This window comes from Gobius niger (genome assembly GCF_951799975.1).
Source record: "Gobius niger genome assembly, chromosome: 1".
In the NCBI taxonomy this organism is placed as follows: Eukaryota; Metazoa; Chordata; class Actinopteri; order Gobiiformes; family Gobiidae; genus Gobius; species Gobius niger.
This window is the reverse complement of record NC_136852.1, coordinates 45,404,206-45,426,699: the sequence shown is the minus strand read 5'-3', so window position 1 is coordinate 45,426,699 and position 22,494 is coordinate 45,404,206. Positions and strand designations below refer to the sequence as shown.

At 41.6% G+C, this 22,494-nt stretch overlaps 1 protein-coding gene across 1 annotated transcript in view; it reads right to left on the bottom strand.

Moving 5' to 3' along the window:
- The window catches only part of nsmfb (NMDA receptor synaptonuclear signaling and neuronal migration factor b), an 85,384-nt gene that overhangs the window by 6,966 nt on the left and 55,924 nt on the right, over positions 1-22,494 (bottom strand). The window contains exon 14 of the mRNA XM_079572533.1: positions 3,035-3,110. Coding sequence (XP_079428659.1) covers positions 3,035-3,110 — 76 coding nt within the window. The remainder of the gene's footprint in view (positions 1-3,034; positions 3,111-22,494) is intronic.

Below are 22,494 nucleotides of genomic sequence, written 5' to 3'. Positions count from 1 at the left end.
GGATGTTTTGTCATTGTCTCATTACAACTTCTCTGACAATGACACATCCATGGCTTTAACCTAAACCGTGTTATCTTTCGCCTTGAAATCTGCTGTATCTGCTGGGTCAGGGCAGAGCAGGTAAACTCGGAGACATAATGACATTTTGATTGTACAATTATGATCCTGACTCCGATGTGGTTGGAGAGATGAGCGATGCACCACACCCGCACGCTTCTTTAGTCAGTGAAATAGGCCTCTTCACTGCAGCCGCTCCTGGCATTGACTAATGTGGGCTATTAGCATTCAGTTAGTGGCGCAGAGAGAGAGAGAGAGAGGGGGGGGGGGGAATAAATCAATGCTAGAATGTACTCGAGTTTACACAGTGCATGGGTGCTGATTCTGAGGTGTGTTTGTCAGTGATTAGCTCGCTTTGGCGACAGCTCGACATGAGGAGATATAAGTTAAGAATATTTGCTAGCACTAAAGTTGGTTAGGAGCGTGTGTGATGAGGCTTTATGGACTTTGGAGCAGGAGAAGGAGGGCATTAGCGCTTGACGAGTTGACTTTTGGGACCATATGAGAGCTTCAAAGCCACAGAGAGGAACGTAAACAGGCTAGGGGCCCGAGCTTGTGTTTCTAAACGCAGATTATAGCGTAACATTTTGCGAGTAGAAGAAGGAGCGCCTTGTGAGATTTTGCAGCCAACCGACTTTGGTGCATTTAAGTCGGGAGGACGTGGGCTGGAGAAACACTCATGGCCAAGGGCGATGTTATGTGGAACAGCCTTTTTCCTCCAACCAGAATCCGCGACCGGGAAGGGGCAAGGGCTAGGGAGAGCGGTTGTGGAGGAGTGGGGGGGAACATGTGTTTTTGGTTTGGCAGCCTTTAGCTACCAAGCTCCGGTTTTATGGAATAAACTCCCAGCCCACGTTAAAGAAGCAGACACAGTCCCTATATTTAAGACTAGGCTCAAAACGTACCTCTTCGAATTAGCTTATAATCAGGTCAGTTAGGTAAAGCTCTAACCCACAGCCTGAAGTAAAGCTGCCTTAGGAGGAACACTGCTGTGGGAAGTACGGTCCACTGAGCGCTATCCTCTTCTTCTTACTGCAGACTTTGTCTTATCATGATACGATATTTAATTTATCTGTAGTCTGTTCATCACTATTCACATGGTGTCTCCTGTCCCACTCCCTCTCGGGAGTCCCTGTCTAGATCGAACGGAGTAACCTGGGTGAACGGAGGAACCCTGCATTCTGGAATCTGAGGACTGGACGGTCTGTGATCTTGGCCCGTCTGCTGAGGGATCCTTCGGCCCTGGGTCTCTATAGCCTGTCCGTCCATGGGAGTGGATCTCTCCTTCTGTGGTTCTCCCCAAAGTTTCTCTTTTCTCCTGCCGGGTTTTTGAGTTTTTCCTTGCCGTGCTGGAGAGTGTAAGGACGGTGGACACCCACGCCACTCGTCGCTGCCTCCTATTGGACATTATATTTGCCTGGATTCACCTGAACTTTTAATTGTCATATTTATTGCTCTGTTTTATTGCCTTAATGTTCGGTGCAGCTGTGAGGCGACTTCTGTTGTGATATTGGGCTATACAAAACCATTAAACTTGAAACTTGAAACTTGGTTGGATCGTGTTACGCAATTACCTAGGGCTGCTCGATTATTGAAAAAATAATAATCATAATTGAAATCACGATTATTTGTTGCCTTTTTAAAATAGAAGCTTTATTTCAATTATTTATTAATCAAAAAAACTATGCTGAAAATGTTCTGTTTTCTGAACACATAAAAGTACAAATGATTTCAAGCATGCCTTGATTGAGGAGAGGTCTCTGTTTCACACCTGCCCCCTGGTGGCCAGCCCTCACACCTGCGCAAGTAAACTGAGCAGTGCGGCCTGATGACATCATCACACAGCGCTGTTTGTTTTTATGTCAAAAAGCAAAAGCATGAGCCCTGGCACGTGAAATGCGAAGGGAAAATAATCCCTGTGGCCTGAAATAATGCAAGTTTGCTTTGCTTCGTGAGATCGCTTTGGATGGACAGGCGGGAGTGCATCCTAGTAATAGTTTTTTCTATAACAAGTTAAAAAGATGAACATCCTCATCATCATTTACTAAAGCTAATACTATTTTTTTTTTTTTGAGCTGAAGTGCTGTTTTGTCTGTCTAGTCAAGCCTGTACTTTATTTTGTGCTGCTTTGTAATCCTGTCTTGGTGTTAGTTTGTCAAATGTATTGTAACTGTTGAAATTGTTGCGCATTGTTTGTTTGTCGTTGTGTTTTTTGAATAATAAAATAAAAACGTTTTTTTTAATTGTGCTAATTTTGTAAATGTTTAGTGTAATAATCGAATAATCGAATTTCGATTAATTGCACAGCCCTACAACTACCGCCGAGTGAGTGCCGTCCGGCTGTTGGCTACATCTCTTTCTCTCGGGACACAGACATGGTTTAGCTCACAATGAGGTAAATAAAGTTAAATAAACACAAGGCAGCAGGATATAAACGAGGAAATTAATGTGAGCCTGCCATGGGAGAGCGGCCCTTTCAGTCTCAAATAAACAGCTAAACAAAATTGCTTAAAAAGATCAAGTTGACAGAAGATGTCCTTGTTTGCAGGTCTATTAAACCTTTAGCTATCTGTGTCAAAGCAAAGCAGCGGTCGGTGATGTCCTGCTACTGTAATTAATGCTTGTATTTTCTCCTTTTTAATGAGCTGAAAAGCTACGCAGAATGGCTCCAAGAAAAAATCCCGGCACATTCCTTTGCATTGTCATCTTAGAATGTTTGTTCCATCAGGGAAGAATGATGGAATAACACGGTCGTTCTTGCTGAACTCCGACCTGCCCGAAGTGGCAACTTTCTTTTTGCTTCTGGCCAAGCAGTGCATTTTATCGTGCATTTTTGACTTCCAAACAGCTGCTCGACTGCGAATCAATTAATCCCCCTCATTTCCACCGAGAATCTCCATGTTATTTCCCTCATGACAGATGTGCTTGTTCGGCCGTGATGAGAAAAAGCCTGTCCTGCTGTGTTGCGTTGGCTCACCCTGCGCCGACAGCTCGAGCGGAGACTTGAATTCCACCGCGGAGGGTCTCATCAGCCTCTTCAGCGTCTGGATCAGCTGCGGACCACAAAAACCAACCGCTTTAGAGATAGCAATATTTACAGAACATTCAAACGCTATCAGGCCCCGGAGGAAAACAAGCAGATGGCGGCACTCGGAGGATTGCAAAAGCGGATTCTTGAGAGAAAGAGCATCTCGAGGGAGCGGTGCACGCAACACTGCGGATACTGAAAGGTCACGGTGTGTGAGAGAGATGGTTCAATGCTAATGGCATGTACGGAAGGCCTTTGAGGAGGACGCAAAGGGAAGCTAATTTATGGATATATGGCGGCCTTTAGATTGTGTCCTGGCTGGCAATGTCACGTTACAGCAGCACAATTAATTGCAGTTAAATTTATACAGTTACCGCATCGCAGTAGTTAATATACTGTTCTCCGTTGGAATTGATCATGTATAAAAACAAACATGTTCTGAAATGTAATTATTGTATTAGTTTAGCAATATCAGTCCTCTCTTCGCTATTCCTGGACATGTTCATAATTGGTGTGTGAACTGAATCTTGGTCTTGAAACATTCATTGCAAATCTTATTGTCAATAAACATCCTCCCCAAAAAAAGCCTTATTATGTTTACAGGATCTGTTACGCTAATCTGGGTCATTATTATATTAGAAATGCACAATTAAAAAACAGTATATCATGAAGAAACGATTTCCTTTCTCAATAATGTGCTTTACAGGTGCGTTAAATCAACGGATGGAGGGCAGAAGCGAGCAGAGCTGCTCCGCTTGAATAGAAACGAGGTTGGGGGAAAAAAAAGAAAGTGGTCCGTATCGATGTCAATTTAGATATAGGTACTGTACATAAGTAGAGTTTTAGACGATCAGTCCTTTACTTCAGCTGTTGAGAACATTTCCTACACTAGATTTGAAAATGTATATATAATAAAACATATATATTACTTTAAAGTGCATGTGAGAGGTTTTGATGCTTTTGAAAATATAACTTGTTAAATGGACAAAATCAGTTTTTTTTTCTGTGAAGCTGCAATTTAATGAATGTTGGGTAGAAAAGTTATTTTTATTTGAATTTTTAAGGTGCTGACAGGAAGTGACACTAACTAGAGGTAAAGTTCCATAGCAATTCGACTCACTCATTTCCCATTGACGTAACATGGTCGGCACGGCAACAGTTTAAAATTGTTTGCCTCTAGCTATGTCACTTCCTGTCAGTGTCCAATAAGAAAGTGAAACTACAAACGTCCCAAAATTGTAAAACTAAAGAAAACTGGGATTTTTTTTCCCCCCAGCAAAATCTTAAACATAATTGTGTAAACTATGTTTCAGCAAAAATGTGTCTAATGTGTCATATGCACTTTAAAGCAGTAAGTAACTGCAAGTAACTCATGCCTCTAGAGGCCATAAGCGTCACTGCTGGTGTCGTAGCATGGTACGTTTTTTTTTACTCCTTAATTGTCCGTGAGAGTAAATACTACGCTGACAGAAAAAACAAAGGGAGAGAGGGATATTGTACATCCAATTACACAATGGAGATATTTTATTTCACTTGAACTTGGCTGTATATACTGTGTGGCGCTAGCCCGCAGCTAGCTTTGCCCGTTAGCCTGTTAGCTTCTTGTTCGTGATTCCAATAGTGTGTATTGCGCCTCCGGGTCGAAGCAGGAAAAGCTGCAAGCGTGGTTTTCTGGCCTGAGACACCGGGGGAGATAAAAGACCACCCGATCATCCCATTAACACTTGTATTACCCCCAGAGGGACTACGAAAAGGATTTATTAAGGTAAACAAGTTACTTAGTACTGCTTTAAGTAAAGTTGTCTGCATGTTTTATCCCATTTAAAAGCCGCAATGCACACTCCAGGACTGAAGGGGGCAGTGTGCAGGTGTATGTTAGCTGTCAACTACTCGCGACAAAGAGGAAGGTTTGTCCCCATCGTGTTTCTATGCAGGTGGTGAGTTCGGGCGCATTATTCGTATTTGAAGCAGCTTGTACTTGCTTCCCCCGAACACTTGAGTAATAATATGGCGGAACAACTTTCATTTGAATTGGAGTATTATTTGGCCTTGCGTGTTTGTACAAAGCCACTTCTCAAATGCTGCATGGTTCCCGATAAAACAACTCTTACCCTTAAAATCGAAAGTTTATTTATTCATAGATTTGAAATTACACCCCATTTAAAAGACATTTCCTCACTACTGCAACTCAGCATCGAGCTCTATAGTGAACACTGAACGTTCATTGCCCCCCACATCCCCCACAACGTTGGCTGTAATGTGTCGTCTATAGCGTGAGCGGCAGTCGAAGTCATCTGCCGCACTGTTGGACACCCCATATGCTCCTGTGTTAACATATGGTGAGGGATAATTATGTCCATAGAGTACATGTTCTATATGCAGGGGAACTTATTTAGACGCTGTTGATGGAGGGCGACTGAAGGAAGATGTAGCTCGGGAGAAAATTAGCGATTATAATTATGAACCCAAATGTGTTTAACAGCTCAGAAAGCAGAGAATGGTGGGTAAATGCAGGTTTATATGAGAAAGAAATAAGACTTCAATGATCACACAAAGGAGAAGTTCAAGAGGGTGAAGACATTGTCGCAACATGGTGCAATAGGTTTGACTGGGCACGATATAGTATCTTAATAGTAATTAGAATGAGACAAGGTATTTACTAAAAGATCTAAAATGGGCTAAATGCATTCCGTAATTAATAGGTGAGACACATGAGGCTAAGTTCTCCTGGCTTATTCCATTTTGGGAAGTTAATGCCAACAAAGAGCTCCAGCAACGCAAAACTACACAAGTAAAGATAAAGTAAGCTTTCGTCCAGCCATTTCCAAAGTCCGGAGAATCTTCCCCATATCGGCTCGAACTCCACATAGAGGAAGAAGATTTAATGTTTTAGAGCTTAACCCCCACCTACATCGAGCACACTTTCTCCAGCTTGGCATAAACAAACCTAAAAGCTTATTGAAAAACAGCATCAAAACGGTGACCAAAACGAGGACGAAAATGCGACAAAAAATATGGCAATTAAATAGCTGCTGCCCAAAACGAAGACCTTTAGTGCAACAGACGACGCTTCTGGAGATGATGAAGTTTCTTGTTTGCATCTGCACCAACATTTTTAGAAGTTCAGTACCATGTGATTTGGCAATGTGCAGCTTAGGGGGTGTGAAGCCTCTGAGTCCACACAACTGATAAAATACAGAACTAAACGAGGCTCAGAGGGAAATGACAAATGACGCTTGGATTATTTAATTTATTAAGTTTCTGCCCCCATGCTCCTCGAAGTTTGCGCTGAAACAAAAGCGCTTCACACTAACGCCACCTGTCAGGTTAAAGCATATCATCGCCAAATAAAGATCCAGTAGCGGAAGAATGAGACTCACAAAGGAGCGACTTCATCAATCGGTTACATTCCACCGGCTTTCTCTTTACGCTTTTGGATCATTCCTTCAACCTGTGATGTGAACATTGCCCGTAAAAGGAGCGACATTGCACAGGTAAGACTTCATGGCTCATTCACTGATCTCTTTACATGTTTCGAGGGTCGGATTGTACAATTTATAAAATATTCGACATTCCAAGTTTGCATATCGTCCAAACAACAATTTGGATAATATCAAACGATAAACGATATATCGCCCAAGCCTAGTACAGCCAGAACTTTTGTAAACCTTTGTAAGTCTTGAGGAAAATATCATTGTCTCCTTCGATGCTTTTAAGGTCAAACGGTCAGAATTCAAATAGTGCACACTCCTGTAACAAGTACTAAATCAACTTTATTTTGGCATTTGACGAGAACTGGGTGATTCTCCAAACCCTGAGTACAGAAATGTGGAGTTAATTGACCTGGATGAATGCAATGATTATTTTAAACCTTTTAATTCCATTAATAAACGTTGATAGTAAAAAGATAAATCATAGCTTGCTTAATGGAAGAAGTGAGCATGTTTGATGAAACCCTGAGGTCTATTTAGACAGAATAAATAATTGTCTGTTATAGATTTGTTCTCAGACCCAATCGCTTAGGGCGTGTTGTGGTTGTGACAAAAAGTCAAGTTAAAAGGTTAGGGCCGTTAATCAATGGCAGAGAATCAGAGATGAGGAGTTCCAGACCAGAAGTATTTATAACATGAACAGCACCACGGAGAACTGCTGACATTTACCGACGAGTTGATTCACTGTGCAGTTTATAGTCACTCGTTTCACCCGAGAATCAGACAAGCAAGGCCATTTGTAGAGAGATACAGTTTATAAATAGAGGTTTCCTTTGCTATTCTCACAGTTGTATTTGTGGACGTGAGCAGATATATTAGCAGGAGCAGCACGTATCTTGTCGTAAGTGGTGTAAGGTTGAGTGGATTTTTTTTACTGCAGAGAGTTCTTAATGGCCCTGAAGGAAACAGCAGCTAGCTGTTGAGCTAAAGACATTTGAGACCTACACATTTCTTCTTCTGAAACACAGAAGAGTCACAAATAGCCCCCCACACCTGCAGCACAGTGGAGCCATAACAAGAGACGCAACAGGAAATAAAAAAAAAGGGCAAACAAGGAGGTATCTAGGCAAGACTCACAGCGAAGCCCAACTATTGTTCTGGAGAATAAGATGGATTATATTCGTCTGCTACACTCCTCCCAGAAGATGGTGAAAGACTGTTGTGTTTTTCTAATTCCTGGCTCAACTTTAAGGTGGAGTTTCACAGGTGACCCTCAGGTGAAGAATGGCGTCAGAGCCAGGGGAGAAGGAGGAGCACGGAGATGAAGATGAGAAGGAGCAGGAGGAGCGGAGGGAGCTGCGCAGGAGGAAGGAGGAAGTGGAGGAGCTGACCAGTGCGGGACATCACGCTCTGAAACAGGGACAAACCCAGGAGGCGGAGTACCGTTTCAGAGGATCACTGAAGGCAAAACTCAACACTTGAACACAATCTCTTTGTGCTATTTAGAAAGTGTAAAAAGTTTATGAAGTAAGTAATTGCTTTATTTGTCATTGGACAAATGTACAAAGTTGAGCTCAAGATAACAAGAACTGGGTTTATATTATGTTTGAAAGGGTGTAAACAAAACAAAAAATGTAATTGCATTGAGTGGCCTAGAGCATCAGAGTGAAGGCAATTTGAGACTTGAAATGATTGGCACAAGTCTGATGATGGTGTATGGACCACCGGGGGAAACAGGGCACCACGGTCAGTTGGCTGATGAGTTTTTTGTTCCTAAATGTCACATTGTCAAAGTCTGCATTACCAATTTTATATTAACTCATTGACTGCCAGCCATTTTCAAATCAGAGAGCAGAGACTGCCAGAAGTTTTTCAGGATATTGACTGTTTTTTCCAAGACCCACAGAAAATGTAGGTCTAGGTCTATGTCAACACGAAACCCACCAAAAGAAAGATTAGACTCTCTTCTTTCATCTAAAAAAAGGTTTGTTTGTACCTCTTTCCATTCTTTAGTAATTGTCCGTAGAAAACAGGTGAAATCACCCAAAATACTGTTGTCTGGCCAAAAAACTGAGAAAACGAAAGAGCAATGCTGCCACCTAGTGACTCAATGAAATAACTTGTAGTTCTTTTATTGAGTCACTAGGTGGCAGCATTAGGCAGCACAACAAAGATTTTAACACCAGACATGCTCAAGGCTTTGCTGCAGCCGTTCCCATTGAAAAACCTAATTGACGTCTGTAGATGTTATTGGCAGTCAACGCTCGGATTTTAATTGACGCCTATAGACGTCATTGGCAGTCAAGGATTTCATTTGCACTGGCTTGTGTCCGTTTTTGTATCATATGTTGCCAGCTGCACCTGCACTATGTGCCCAGAAGAAATTTCTCCATGAGGGACAATAAGGTTTATTCAATTCAATGTTGCTGAATGCTGGAACATAACGTGAAGTTGGATTTTTCATCAGTGGAAGCACGAAACCCCCTCCCTACAACATCCGTGTTAGTCTAAAATCTGCTGCCAAAGTTTGTTTATTGCTAACGAAGCTTCTTGAGCTGAGAGGCAAAACATTCCTGACACTAAATCAGCCCACAACATATGACGGCTGGAGCACTTTTGTCGACGATGGAAACCTCCTGTACGACCGAGCGCTTCCACAAAATGAACAAACAAGACATCAACGAGGAGAAATCGACTGTGTATTTGAAAGCCATGATTCTTTCTTAGGAACAGTACCATATTGGCCTGGATATATGAGGTGCGTATGAGTCACCATATAAAACCATTATATTTAATAAACTGGTATGAGTAACGTCGTCTTATAAAACCTCCTTGGCTTCGTTCCTGAAGTCCGGAGTGAAGCATTTACTGGTGGAACTTTTCAAAGCGGTGACCCATAAACGTAGGAGCTGCTGTATCTGTCTGATGACTCATGTCTTCACAGCATCAAAGACAGAACACGATACAGAGAGACGCAGAGATGCCCCTCTCCTGGGTCTCTCACTCTGGAGCTGTCCGTTTAACAAAACCCAGCTCCTGACATCAGTCCTGGCGTCTGCTTTAGTGACAAAAACACCTGCAAATGCGGTTTTCACACCTGCTAAGGATGTTACCACCTGGCCGGTCGACTAAAGTGGTTTTCCTATTCTATACAAAGCACTTAGTGTGAGTCTGTGCCTAAGATAATGTGTTTCGATGGGTGCAAGATTGACAGAAGAGAAGACAGAGAAGGAAGAATTAACTACAGCAATGCTTTGCTTTGATTCAGTGCATCCAAACAGGTATTGGAATTTTAACTTAGCTAAAGAACATCAGGGTAATTACTGGGAAGGACGAATCATATTTACGATACACAGTCTCTCCCAGAAGTTGATAGACAGATACTTGTGATGACGCAGTACCAACAGACCAGCAGTTCAAATCCAGTTCCAACACATTGATATTGTCATCGTGACACTTCACCCACCCTTTGGCCGGCCAGCCAGAATATACGTTTTTCCTATATCTTTACAAAGATGAATTGAATTCCTGATGTCCATGATTGACAAACGTATTAACCAATCAGTGAAAAGCCAAAAATGAAGCAAGCAGCTTATTTTGAGAAGGAGATTAACATGGTTTTACGAAGCATCATCCAGAAAAACGTGAACGATGTGTTGTTTTTGCCTGAAGAATTTTTATGTGAAAAACAAAACTTTTTGTTTGTGTATATTTGAGCTTTTAGTGATCCAGTGGTATCTTTAATTCCCATCACAGTGGCCTCTATGATGCTCCACGCAAAATTGTCTTTCCAAAAGGGGGGTTTCCAAAAGGACCGTTTTACCAGAAAACCTAAAAAACAAATGATCCTGGAGCAGTAAACCGTGATGGAAAGTAAAGGCACCATGCTCATTCATTGGGTCACAAACAGGTCAATTACGCACAAAAATCAAGTGTGCGTTTTGTTTTCCCATAATGCACCTTTAAGCATACAAGGAGTCATTAGCAACTCTGTTCAGATTTAAAACGTAGGAGAATTCAGTGCGTAACGGCTGTTTCAATCGATGTACGTTTGGAAAGGGAAGCATCGACATCTACACAGGAAAATTCTGGTTAAGTTCATGTCGCGACAGCGTGGTCCGCGATTGGATCGATACAAAACTCTTCCAGATGTGATTGGCTGTTAGCAAAGTTCCAGACGGCCCTGCTTCTAAAAGCAGGAGTGGACGACTGGCCGAGCAACGATTTGCCTGAGTATGAATATGGGGTGTGAGTGACTGGGTGGTGGTGGTCGTCGAAGGAGCTCATGGCACGGATTGGCACCAGTACAGTTGTGTCTGAATAGAATAGAATATAATGCTTTATTTGTCATTATACACAAGGGTATAATAAAACTTGTATGGCTCTCAAAGTCTCAGTAATAAATAATAATGAAACCACTCACAGACAAAAACAGAAGTAGCAGCTACAATGTGGCGCTATTAAGGCATGACGCAGGTAACAGTTGGGTGGTAGAAACTGTTCCTCAATCTGCTGGTGTGAGTCTTTGACACTCTAAAGCATTTGCCTGAGAGAAGACGCTCAAACAGTGGGGTGTGTTCCGTCCTTGTAAATGTTTGTTGCCCTCCTCCTTTTTGGGGCAACAAAGATCAATCTAAAAAAGTCTCTCAATGTCACTCAGATTTACAATGTGGCGTGCCACCAAGATTTTGCAAAAGTGGAAAAAAAAAAATGTTTGCGCCAGAACCTCTCCGACCTACTTAAGTTATTATTGGGAAGATGCAAATGCCATGAGCCAGTATGGGGCTGTGTGATGGCACTCCATCTGGCAACATTACTTACCACTACAGAGTGTGGAGAGTGATATGGATGTTACACCACATGGCAAAAGAACATAGATGGATGCCAAGGGTAAGTTTATATTTGCTGTAGGGACTTTGGGATCACGTTGGATTTTTAACTTGGTAAGTCATTTTAGAAGAGAAATGCATTATTATTATTATGAGGCAACTGTTTACCCAAAGAGAGAACATGAAGTGCACCGACAGTTTATATTTAGGGCCATATATTTAGTTTCGCGCACTTCTGGATATCATTACTTCTGTACCTCCATCTGGTATTTTTTGCATCTGGAGCGTGTCTTTACGCCTGATGTCGCTCACACCCGGTCCTCGTCCTCTCAGGCGTGTTTAGACTAACCTCCTGCCTCAGCGCCGCCCCCTGGGGTGTGGTGGGTCTGCCAGCTGGTGTGCCATCACACAGCTCCATACTGGCTCATGGCATTTGCATCTTGCCAGAAATAACTTCAGTCGGACGGAGAGGTTTCAGCGCAAACCCTTTTCTGCTCTGTGCAGTTTTTCCGCGAGAATGGTTGAAAAATTTGAGTGGCACCGAGAGACACAATCATTTGTTTTAGATTGATTTCCGTGCAATATCTCCCCCGGGATTGAAAAGTGGCGGTATGTTTGAAGATGGCTACCGTTTCATTCATACAGCTCACACACTTTCACACATTTTTTTTTTTTAACCTTGATTTTGAATAAGCTCTTTGGGGCCTTGTCTACGACTTTTTCAATATCTTACTTTATCCGGGAGGTTTTGTCTAGACATATACTATTATCAAGTGTTACTATGCATCAATAACAAAGCACAACATTCCTTTAAAACAGTGGTTCTCAACCTTTTGGAGCCACGACCCCCATTATAACAGTTAACTGGGCTCGTGACCCCTGTCCGGGTCACATCATGGGAGACGGGGACAAAATCCTGTATTTATTTATTAAAAAACAAAGGGGAAAAAAACTATGGCTAAATAAATGATCAAATTAAGAACAAATGATGGCACTTTGAAAAAAATAACACACACATGCCCCAATAAAATTATAAAATATATAGGTCAAGGTCAAGGTCAAATTTATTTAAAGAGCACATTTACAAACAGCAGCCACTGTCAACATTTAATACAAATAGAAAATAAAATCAACACGAGAAAATGCTCAGCTCAGCTCGTGCCGAAGGCCAGTGCAAAAAAGTGAGTCTTCAGCGAGCGCTTGAAACTCTCCAAAGATGTGGCAGTTCTAATGTGTAAAGGGAGAGAATTCCACAATTTAGGGCCGGCTACAGCGAAGGCTCTGTCCCCTCTGCTCTTCCGCTTCGACCTGGGATGGTCAAGAAGATATTGTTCAGCGGACCTCAGAGCTCTGACAGGACTGTGCAAAGATATCAACTCTGACAAATAAGGTGGAGCTAATCCATTTAGACATTTAAAAACAAACAAGAGGATTTTAAAATGTATTCTAAATCCAACAGGGAGCCAATGAAGAGATGCAAGCTCAGGAGTGATGTGGTCATATTTTTTATCTACATGATCTGGCGACCCCCTTGGGGGTCCCGACCCCCAGGTTGAGAACCACTGCTTTAAAACAATGCAAACCACTAGAGAGTATACATTTGACAAAAAGGTTTTAATCAAAGCCTTCAGGTACAGTCAAAAGTATAAGCCTGGGTACCATAATTTTTTTTTTCTTTCGATACCCGTACTTTAACGATACTTGGTTTACGAACCATAAAACAGAACAATAATGTTTACATTTGTATCATTTGTTTGAGCTGAAACAACCAAGTAACTTCCTTTAATGCTGTCCCTGAACCCAACAGGGATAAAAAATTGTTCCCTTTCGATACTTTTATTTTTCCATATCAGTAAGGACCTAAACTTTTGTTCAATACCATACCGGTCGTTTCACGGTACCCAGCCCTTGTCAAAAGAAGCTGTACTTATGTCCAATAGCCATTAAACACTCATTAACCCTGGAATCAGCATAAACATAATAAAATGCAAGGAAGCAACCAGCGGTGAAGGTCACCCTATCCACATAATACGGTTCTTAACCTCAACATCCCCCTTTGAGACTCCCGGAGCAGGAGAGGGCAGATAATACAGGCTGGTTTTAGTAAGTAGGCCACTAAACCCGACCTAATTAACACTTGTGGTCTGGTTGGAAGTCTTAGCGGGTTGTTATCCCTCCAGGACTAAATTTAATACCACAGAGCGCAGCATGTGTTGACGACTAGTTCCTGGAAAGGATATGGTCTTCTGAGGCAAATGAGGTCAGTGAAGGTCCCCCGAGCTGCTGCGAGACCAATATGTCTGGTCGATGCAATGTAAAGTTTGTAGATAAAGTTTGGAGCTTAGACGATGAAGTGGTTGTAAACATCTCTTTGGGGATTTGACATTGGAAGGGTAGATGAGCAGAAGATGGAAACGGCTGATGGGCTTGGAAGACTACATTTTTTAGGTGCACAAGGACTTAGTTTCAAAAGCATCCTAAAAACTGTGTTCACGACCATTACTTCAGCAATACATTCACCATCCGCTGATTTGCAATTTCAAATACTTAGGGCTCTATTTAGACCAAACTCTGACGTTCAAAAAGCATATTAAAAAACTAACCAACACAATTAAATATAATATTTCCTCTCTAAAACATATGAGGAACAGCCTGACAGTCGCGGCGGCTTTCACTTATTTCAACGCCATGATAATCCCTCACTTTACTTACTGTTTATCCAGCTGGTCACAGGCAAAGGAGACCACACTCAAACCATTAAGATCCGTGTATAATCAGGCTTTAAAAGCACTCGATAAAAAACCACTTCATCATCATCATTGCAATATCCTGAGTAAGTACAAACTGCTCAGTTTTGACAATCTCATTTTATACAATAATCTAAGAACTATATTCAAAATCACCAATAACGCAGCACCACCACCACTGAAGAACTTTGTCAGACTTTGTTCTGAGCAAAATACAAGAACTACTCGATCCACTGCAAACAAAAACTGTGTCATACCAAAAAGATCGTCGGCCTTTGCACAATGTGCCTTCTCGTTTCACTCCATTAAACAGTGGAACGAACTTCCAGACAGTTTGAAACTGTCTGTGGATTTTAATAGTTTTACTAGAAATTTGAAAATTTACATTTTAGATCATCAGTCATGTCAGCATTAATGAATGTATTGTAAACTATAGAGATTGTTTAGTTTTGTTGTTGTTGTGTGTACACTTTTAGGAAAAGCATAGAATGTATTTTATACAGTGATCTTATTATAGATTGGATTTATAGATTGTAATTGTAATGCTTTATGTTCACACCTGTCCAGGGACTGCGGATGGAAAATAGCTGCTGAGCTAAATCTGGTACAAACCATCTCCTCTTGTAAAGACTAATGGTTCTGTACATTGTCCCTGTTTCAATAAATAAATAATGAATAATGAATGAATAAATAATCTTTAAATTAAAAGATTTGACAGTGAACTTAAAGACAGAGTATTCAGCTTATGGCAGATATTTGAGAGTAACACCTCTTTCTCACGGTCTCGCACTTCGTTGGTTAGAAAATACAATATTGATCTAAAACAGGTGAAAACATCCGGTAGTCTCACTTCCTGAATTTCACGCAATCTTGCCCGTGTGGCTGTGGTGAAACTATGGTGAGTGTTTTTACTTTGTGATGAAAGGATTAAGCTTAGCAAGAGATCGAGAGGTGAGGAAAGCTTTTCCTGGATATGGGAATATCTTTTTGCTGTAATTTTTCATGGGCTCAAAGACGTAGCACTTTTTCTATAAACACAATTGACCCATTTCTCCTAAATAACTTTCACAAATCTGTCTAAATCTGTGTTAGTGAGCACTACTCTGTCAAGAGGCGAGAGCGAAGCAAGCCAACGCTGGCTGGTGACCGGAAAGCGGCCACCGGAAATACACAGGAGAGTGGCGCGATGTGGGTGACCAGAGCACTGACGGCATTTTGTATTGTGTTGAAATCCAACTCTATGCAAATACAGAGCGATTCTCAGTTGGGATCACCAACCACAGAACAAGATCTGACAGACACCTGTGCGTAATTGGCTCATGCACTTCAGCTGCATCTCAAACCCCACCTACATGTGCTCCTGCACATGGAGGGCTCAAGAAAGGAAGCAGAACAAGCCGAGCGATGGAAAGTGAAATATTTTCGCTTGGTGTGAATGCAGAGTCACACAGTGTTTCACATTGATTAGATTAAACTTTATTGTCCCTTATTGGAAATTTGTCTTGGGCTCACAGCTGCTTGCTGAATTAGACAACATTACATACGATACAACATGGATGCATACAGTATACAGACAGTTCTATGCATCTAACAGACCTCAAAGGGTGACATTACACTGAAGAAAGTACAGTACATTGTTGTGCTGCATACGCCAATCCAGAGCATCCCAAACAGGCTCAACGGGTAACATGTCATGGAAAATTCCACCTGATACTGACTGTCTTTCTGACCTCCTCCGACCCACCCCCCCTCAATAAAGCAAAACTTTACATTTCAGAGTGTCCTTTCATTGTAGACAGCCTAAGGCATCTGTGCAATATTTGATATGCCACAGCTGTGAGGGGGATGGATTCTCTTGACAAAGGAGAAGTGCTCACTACACTTGCTGCTTTGTGAACCATATTTGACATAAATTGGTGTATAATTTGCGCATGCAAAAAAGTCCTCAGGATGAGCTTTTTGGGAGCTGGTGCAGCAGTGCTAAGAATAGCCACTAGAGAAGATCCAAAGACACTCAAAGATGTGCTCGCTGCTCGAAACGCGACTCCAGGTATGTTTTTGATGGTGAGAAACTCTAAAAAGTCGATTTTGCTTAACCTCTTAACCCCCCGCCTTAGCCGAGCACATTTTCTCCAGTTCACTTTTACCCAAATCCAAAAAGTTCTGGACTGGAGAGTTCCCAGCCTATCGGCCAGTAAAAACCTCATTTTGTGGCTTTATTGTTGATTTTTTTGTTGCTTTTTCATCACTCTTGACAATCATGTTTTTGTCACTTTTTTGTTGTGTTATTGTTTCTTTTCCAGCATGTTTTTGTCGCCTTTCCAAGTGTTTTTGCTGTGTTGTCATCTTTTTTAATTGCTTTTCTGTCACTTTTTCATCACATGCTTTTGTTCCTTTTTTAATTGTGTTAATGTTGCTTTTCCGGCGCGTTTTTGTTGCTCTTTTGCCACTTTTTTGCTCTTACATTTGGGTAATGTCAAACTGGAGAGACTGCGCTCAGTGAAGGCGAGGGTTAAGGGTTAATACCCCAACAGCATCAAATGAACATGTAGGCCCACATTATTAATTTAGGCCACTTCTCTCACAACAACTGCACTTAATGGTACTCAATGTATTTTTAGGTTATTTTGTGCCCAAATTGTTCTGTTTCTGAAGCCCAAGGAAGACTGATTGGAGTGATTGGTTGAGAGGCGCACGTAACGGATTAGGACACAATTGGGCTGAAAGATTATTTATTTTTATCTATATAGTCAAGGCAGTGGTGGGAGGAGTGCTCCTAAATGCACATAAATAGAAAAATCAAATTGAGTGGGACAGATTTAAATAACAATATGGGGGAAAACAACATTTTCTGGTGGTAAGTGGCACCAGTAACCACGTTTTCTAATCCCGCACAGCTGCATATTTCCCCTGTAGCCTGGTTAAGTGTGAGTTTAACGCTGAGTGACAGTTTTGCTGGTGGATACTGACTGCAGGTGAAGTCAGCTCTAAGAATAACCACGTCCCGCTGAGTGAGCAGGAGGGGCCCAGGTGACAGCGGGAGGGGGGAAATGCACTTTAATACTGGATGCATGTGCCATCGGGGCCATAGAGGTTTGGACGTCAGTGTTTTCTTTTATGGTTTATTTCTTAAATTTGAGGAATGTGCACCGTTGATCAAATCAGAAATGTTTATGGAACTGAACCAGCACTAAACCGTGAGTACAGTCAGAACAGCATTTAAATCAGGGACTAAATAAGGACTAAACGCAGTCTGAAACGAGGCTGAACCAGCAATTGTGAAGAACTAGACCAAACATGCAACCCATCCACCAAGTCATGTAACGTTTGCAATCAATTCGAAAGACAATGCAAAAGATCGAACACAATCTTCCTCTCTCAATCATTCATGACTGTGCCGAGATCAGAATGAGGCGTATTTATTCATGTTTGGAAAACACCTGCACATACAAGTAACCTAATGGAAATGTATGTTTGTTCTTCCTCTAGTTTGCATTAAATCAATCTGAGAGAAAAAGAACAAAATAACAAAAGGAGAGTAAAGAAATGTGCGCCAACGTGGCCAGAGATCCACACATCTCCTCGTTCATTCAACAGACAAAATGTAAAACAATCATCAGCAAACATAAGTTCAGACCGGCAAATATATCTGCTCAGGGCACTAAAATGGCGAGCAGCCCTGTTCTACCATTTTCAAAACAAAAACAAAACAGCACAAAGCATTGTATACCCTGGACAGTTAGTGGCCAAGATGATATTTCCATAAGAAAGAAAGGCATGAATGTAGTTTCCTCTTAACCCTCAAAAATGTGTTATCTTTAAAACAGTATTTCCATACCATTTGGGGAACAAACAAAAATAATAATAAAAATGTTTTGCTAAACCTCTTAGTTTTAAAATTACAGACCTCTAGCAAACGGTTGAGCAAGGTGTTTATGGTAAAAGTACCAACCTGTACTAATCAGTCAAAACACACTCAACCAATCAAAACCTGATCAAAATCAGTCCACACCTGATCTAAACCAGTCCACACTGGATTTAAACCAGTACAAACCTGATCTAAACCAGTCTAAACATGATCTAAACCAGTTCAAACCTGATCTAAACCAGTCCACACCAGACATAACCCGGTACAAAACTGATCTAAACCAGTCCACACCGGATCTAAACCAGTCCACACCTGATCTAAACCAGTCCACACCTGATCTAAACCAGTGCACACCAGATCTAAACCAGTCCAAACCGGATCTAAACCAGTACAAACCTGATTTTAACCAGTCCACACCTGATCTAAACCAGTGCACACCAGATCTAAACCAGTCCAAACCGGATCTAAACCAGTCCACACCTGATCTAAACCAGTGCACACCAGATATAAACCAGTCCAAACCGGATCTAAACCAGTCCACACCTGATCTAAACCAGTGCACACCAGATCTAAACCAGTCCAAACCGGATCTAAACCAGTCCACACCTGATCTAAACCAGTCCAAACCGGATCTAAAACAGTCCACACCTGATCTAAACCAGTGCACACCAGATCTAAACCAGTCCAAACCGGATCTAAACCAGTCCACACCTGATTTTAACCAGTGCACACCTGATCTAAACCAGTACAAACCTGATCTAAAACAGTCCAAACCGGATCTAAACCAGTCCACACCGGATCTAAACCAGTCCACACCTGATTTTAACCAGTGCACACCTGATCTAAAGCAGTGCACACCAGATCTAAACCAGTCCAAACCGGATCTAAACCAGTCCACACCTGATCTAAACCAGTGCACACCTGATTTTAACCAGTGCACACCTGATCTAAACCAGTCCACACTGGATTTAAACCAGTACAAACCTGATCTAAACCAGTCTAAACATGATCTAAACCAGTCCACACCAGATCTAAACCAGTCCACACCAGATCTAAACCAGTGCACACCAGATCTAAACCAGTCCAAACCGGATCTAAACCAGTCCACACCAGATCTAAACCAGTCCACACCAGATCTAAACCAGTGCACACCAGATCTAAACCAGTGCACACCAGATCTAAACCAGTACAAACCTGATTTTAACCAGTCCACACCTGATCTAAACCAGTGCACACCAGATCTAAACCAGTCCAAACCGGATCTAAACCAGTCCACACCTGATCTAAACCAGTGCACACCAGATCTAAACCAGTCCAAACCGGATCTAAACCAGTCCACACCAGATCTAAACCAGTCCAAACCGGATCTAAACCAGTCCACACCTGATTTTAACCAGTGCACACCTGATCTAAACCAGTACAAACCTGATCTAAAACAGTCCAAACCGGATCTAAACCAGTCCACACCGGATCTAAACCAGTCCACACCTGATTTTAACCAGTGCACACCTAATCTAAACCAGTCCACACTGGATTTAAACCAGTACAAACCTGATCTAAACCAGTCTAAACATGATCTAAACCAGTCCACACCAGATCTAAACCAGTGCACACCAGATCTAAACCAGTCCAAACCGGATCTAAACCAGTCCACACCTGATTTTAACCAGTGCACACCTGATCTAAACCAGTACAAACCTGATCTAAAACAGTCCAAACCGGATCTAAACCAGTCCACACCGGATCTAAACCAGTCCACACCTGATTTTAACCAGTGCACACCTAATCTAAACCAGTCCACACTGGATTTAAACCAGTACAAACCTGATCTAAACCAGTCTAAACATGATCTAAACCAGTCCACACCAGATCTAAACCAGTGCACACCAGATCTAAACCAGTCCAAACCGGATCTAAACCAGTCCACACCAGATCTAAACCAGTCCACACCAGATCTAAACCAGTGCACACCAGATCTAAACCAGTCCAAACCGGATCTAAACCAGTCCAAACCTGATCTAAACCATTCCACACCTGATTTTAACCAGTCCAAACCGGATCTAAACCAGTCCACACCTGATCTAAACCAGTGCACACCTGATTTTAACCAGTCCACATCAGATCTAAACCAGTCAAACTGAATGGTAGAGATGGCAATTCAACACAATTAGAATTCATGATTCAATGAACAGCAGGGACGCAAAGTGTGCTCTAAACGGTTGAGGAAACTATTAAAGTGTTTTAACACTTTGCAAAACAAGCAATTTAGCAGACATAGCAAAGAGCAAGATTAGTGTCAACAAGCTTCTATCTGAAAAGCGAGCCACTGGTTGGAGGCGCCTCTTTAGAGACATTGATTGGCCCCAGTCTGGTCACAAACAGAACCATAAATATGTGAATAGATTTAATTGTATACTTGTTGGATAAGGCACTGGTGGAAACTAAATAGCCAATGCAGCATTGATCTAAAAAACAATGAACTCTCGTAGACAGAGCTAGAAGATAATTGGCATTTTTAAAGATTGTTCTTCTTTCCAATACCACTGGTAGCTTACAGTTCAGAGCAATTGATTAAAACCTGCATTTGATAAAAACAAATAACATTTTCAAGCCACAATTGTGCGTGACATGTCACATTTAGCATCATTTAGTCCAATTTTACTATCATTCTTCCTACAGTTTTCCATTTGCATCTTCACTGAGAGACGTGCACCCTCTAACATCCCCTCACATTCCTGTACAACATTGATTTTGTGGTTGCTTGTGAGGACAGGGTTAGTCCAGCATCACACGGAGGGCTGAGGCTGTGTCGGCGTAATGGAGCGTGAGCCGCGGAGGTCGCGTGAGACATGAATATTTCAGTGTGTGGGCATGTGCCGGTGAACCTCACACGAGAGAATCAGCACAGAGCGTGTGTGGAGGAGGGATGGCCACGGTGCACTACACGAAAGATTATCCCAACATTATCTGGAACTCAGCACTTTTCACCAAGTGCCTGACGCCTAAACCCAAACCCACGCTGCATGTTATGGCATTCAACTTGTTGCCGTCTAATGCGCTGCAGATTGGCCAAGGGGGTCTGGTCCCAGCATAGATACAGACGGCATCTTCGGGAACGCCCACATTCGGGGGAAAAACAAAGAGGAAAAAGAACAAATCTTTATTCTATTACTCCACCTCTACTTCAACAAATACTGAATTGTGGATGTATTTTCTATCAGATAAAGATACAGAGACGTGGAGAGGACCAACGTGGTTCAACACTCTATAAACACATAAATAATTGAGAATGCTAACCATAATGCTAATGTTAGCTTTCTGCTATAAACTAACATCTAACTTCAAGTTACTTTTTCTGTTTTTTTTTTACATCGAGTTGACAATTTTCTCATAGGAATCCCAGAAATGCTTTTAGCTCTCAGAGTCTATTCCTCCCAATGCACACATTTTGTTAGCTGTCGAATCCTGAACCTTATTTAAATTCAATGTTCCATCCCCCATACAAATGACAAAGGAAGACGGGCACAATACTAACGTATGGGGATGTATGTTTTGTCCATTTCTTGTTTTTTTTATCATCAACGTATAATAAGATTTTTAGTCGCCATTGGATGTGAATCCAACCCCCAAAAAAAGCAGAAATTTAACTGAATTTGAGTTCGCATTTAGCTCAGGACACTTTTAGACACTAACTTCTATCTGAAGTAAAATCTCAAAATGTCTGTAAATTCATTAATGATTTTTAACTAGGCTTTGACCTCACCTAAATATGATCGATGTATTGACAAGCTAACGGACTCTAACGTTAGGATCGAACACCGATTCTCCTTTTAATTCTATTACTCCACCTCCTACTTTAACACATGTTGAATTATGGATGCATTATCTACCAAAAAAAGATACAGAGATGTGGAGAGGAGCAAAGAGGTTCAACAGCCCATAAATACATACGCAACGAAGAATCCCAACCGTAATCCTGTTGTTAGCTTCATGCTATAAGATAACGGCTAACTTAGAGTGCCGTTTCTTAACGTCTAGTTGACGAACTGCTGTGTTCACCATTGATAAAGACCTGATTTTGACTTGACATTATTTGTGTGTGCTAAATGTACTTATATTCCATAAGAAAATGTCCAAAAAGGGACTTCCTTCCTCCTCCTTTGGCAACGTCCCCTAACATGATCGTAACTGTCTGTATTCAAGTTTTCTAGTTCCAGGAACTACTTATTCTACTTATCACTCCACTTCTACTTTAACAAATACTGAATTATGGATGTATTTTCTACCAGATAAAGATACAGAGATGTGGAGAGGAGCAATGTGGCTAAACATCGCATAAATGTCTAAGAGTACAAAAATAATGATTTCCACAACTGACTTCCTTCCCCCTCCCTTGGCCACGCTCTCTAGTATGATGTGCTATGTGGTCCAAGATTTTAGCAGAAAACGTTTGAGCTTTTGACCATTGACCAAAATTCTGTCATCTAAAACCTTAGTAATGTTTTACTTCAACCACACATTTCTGAGTAACCCT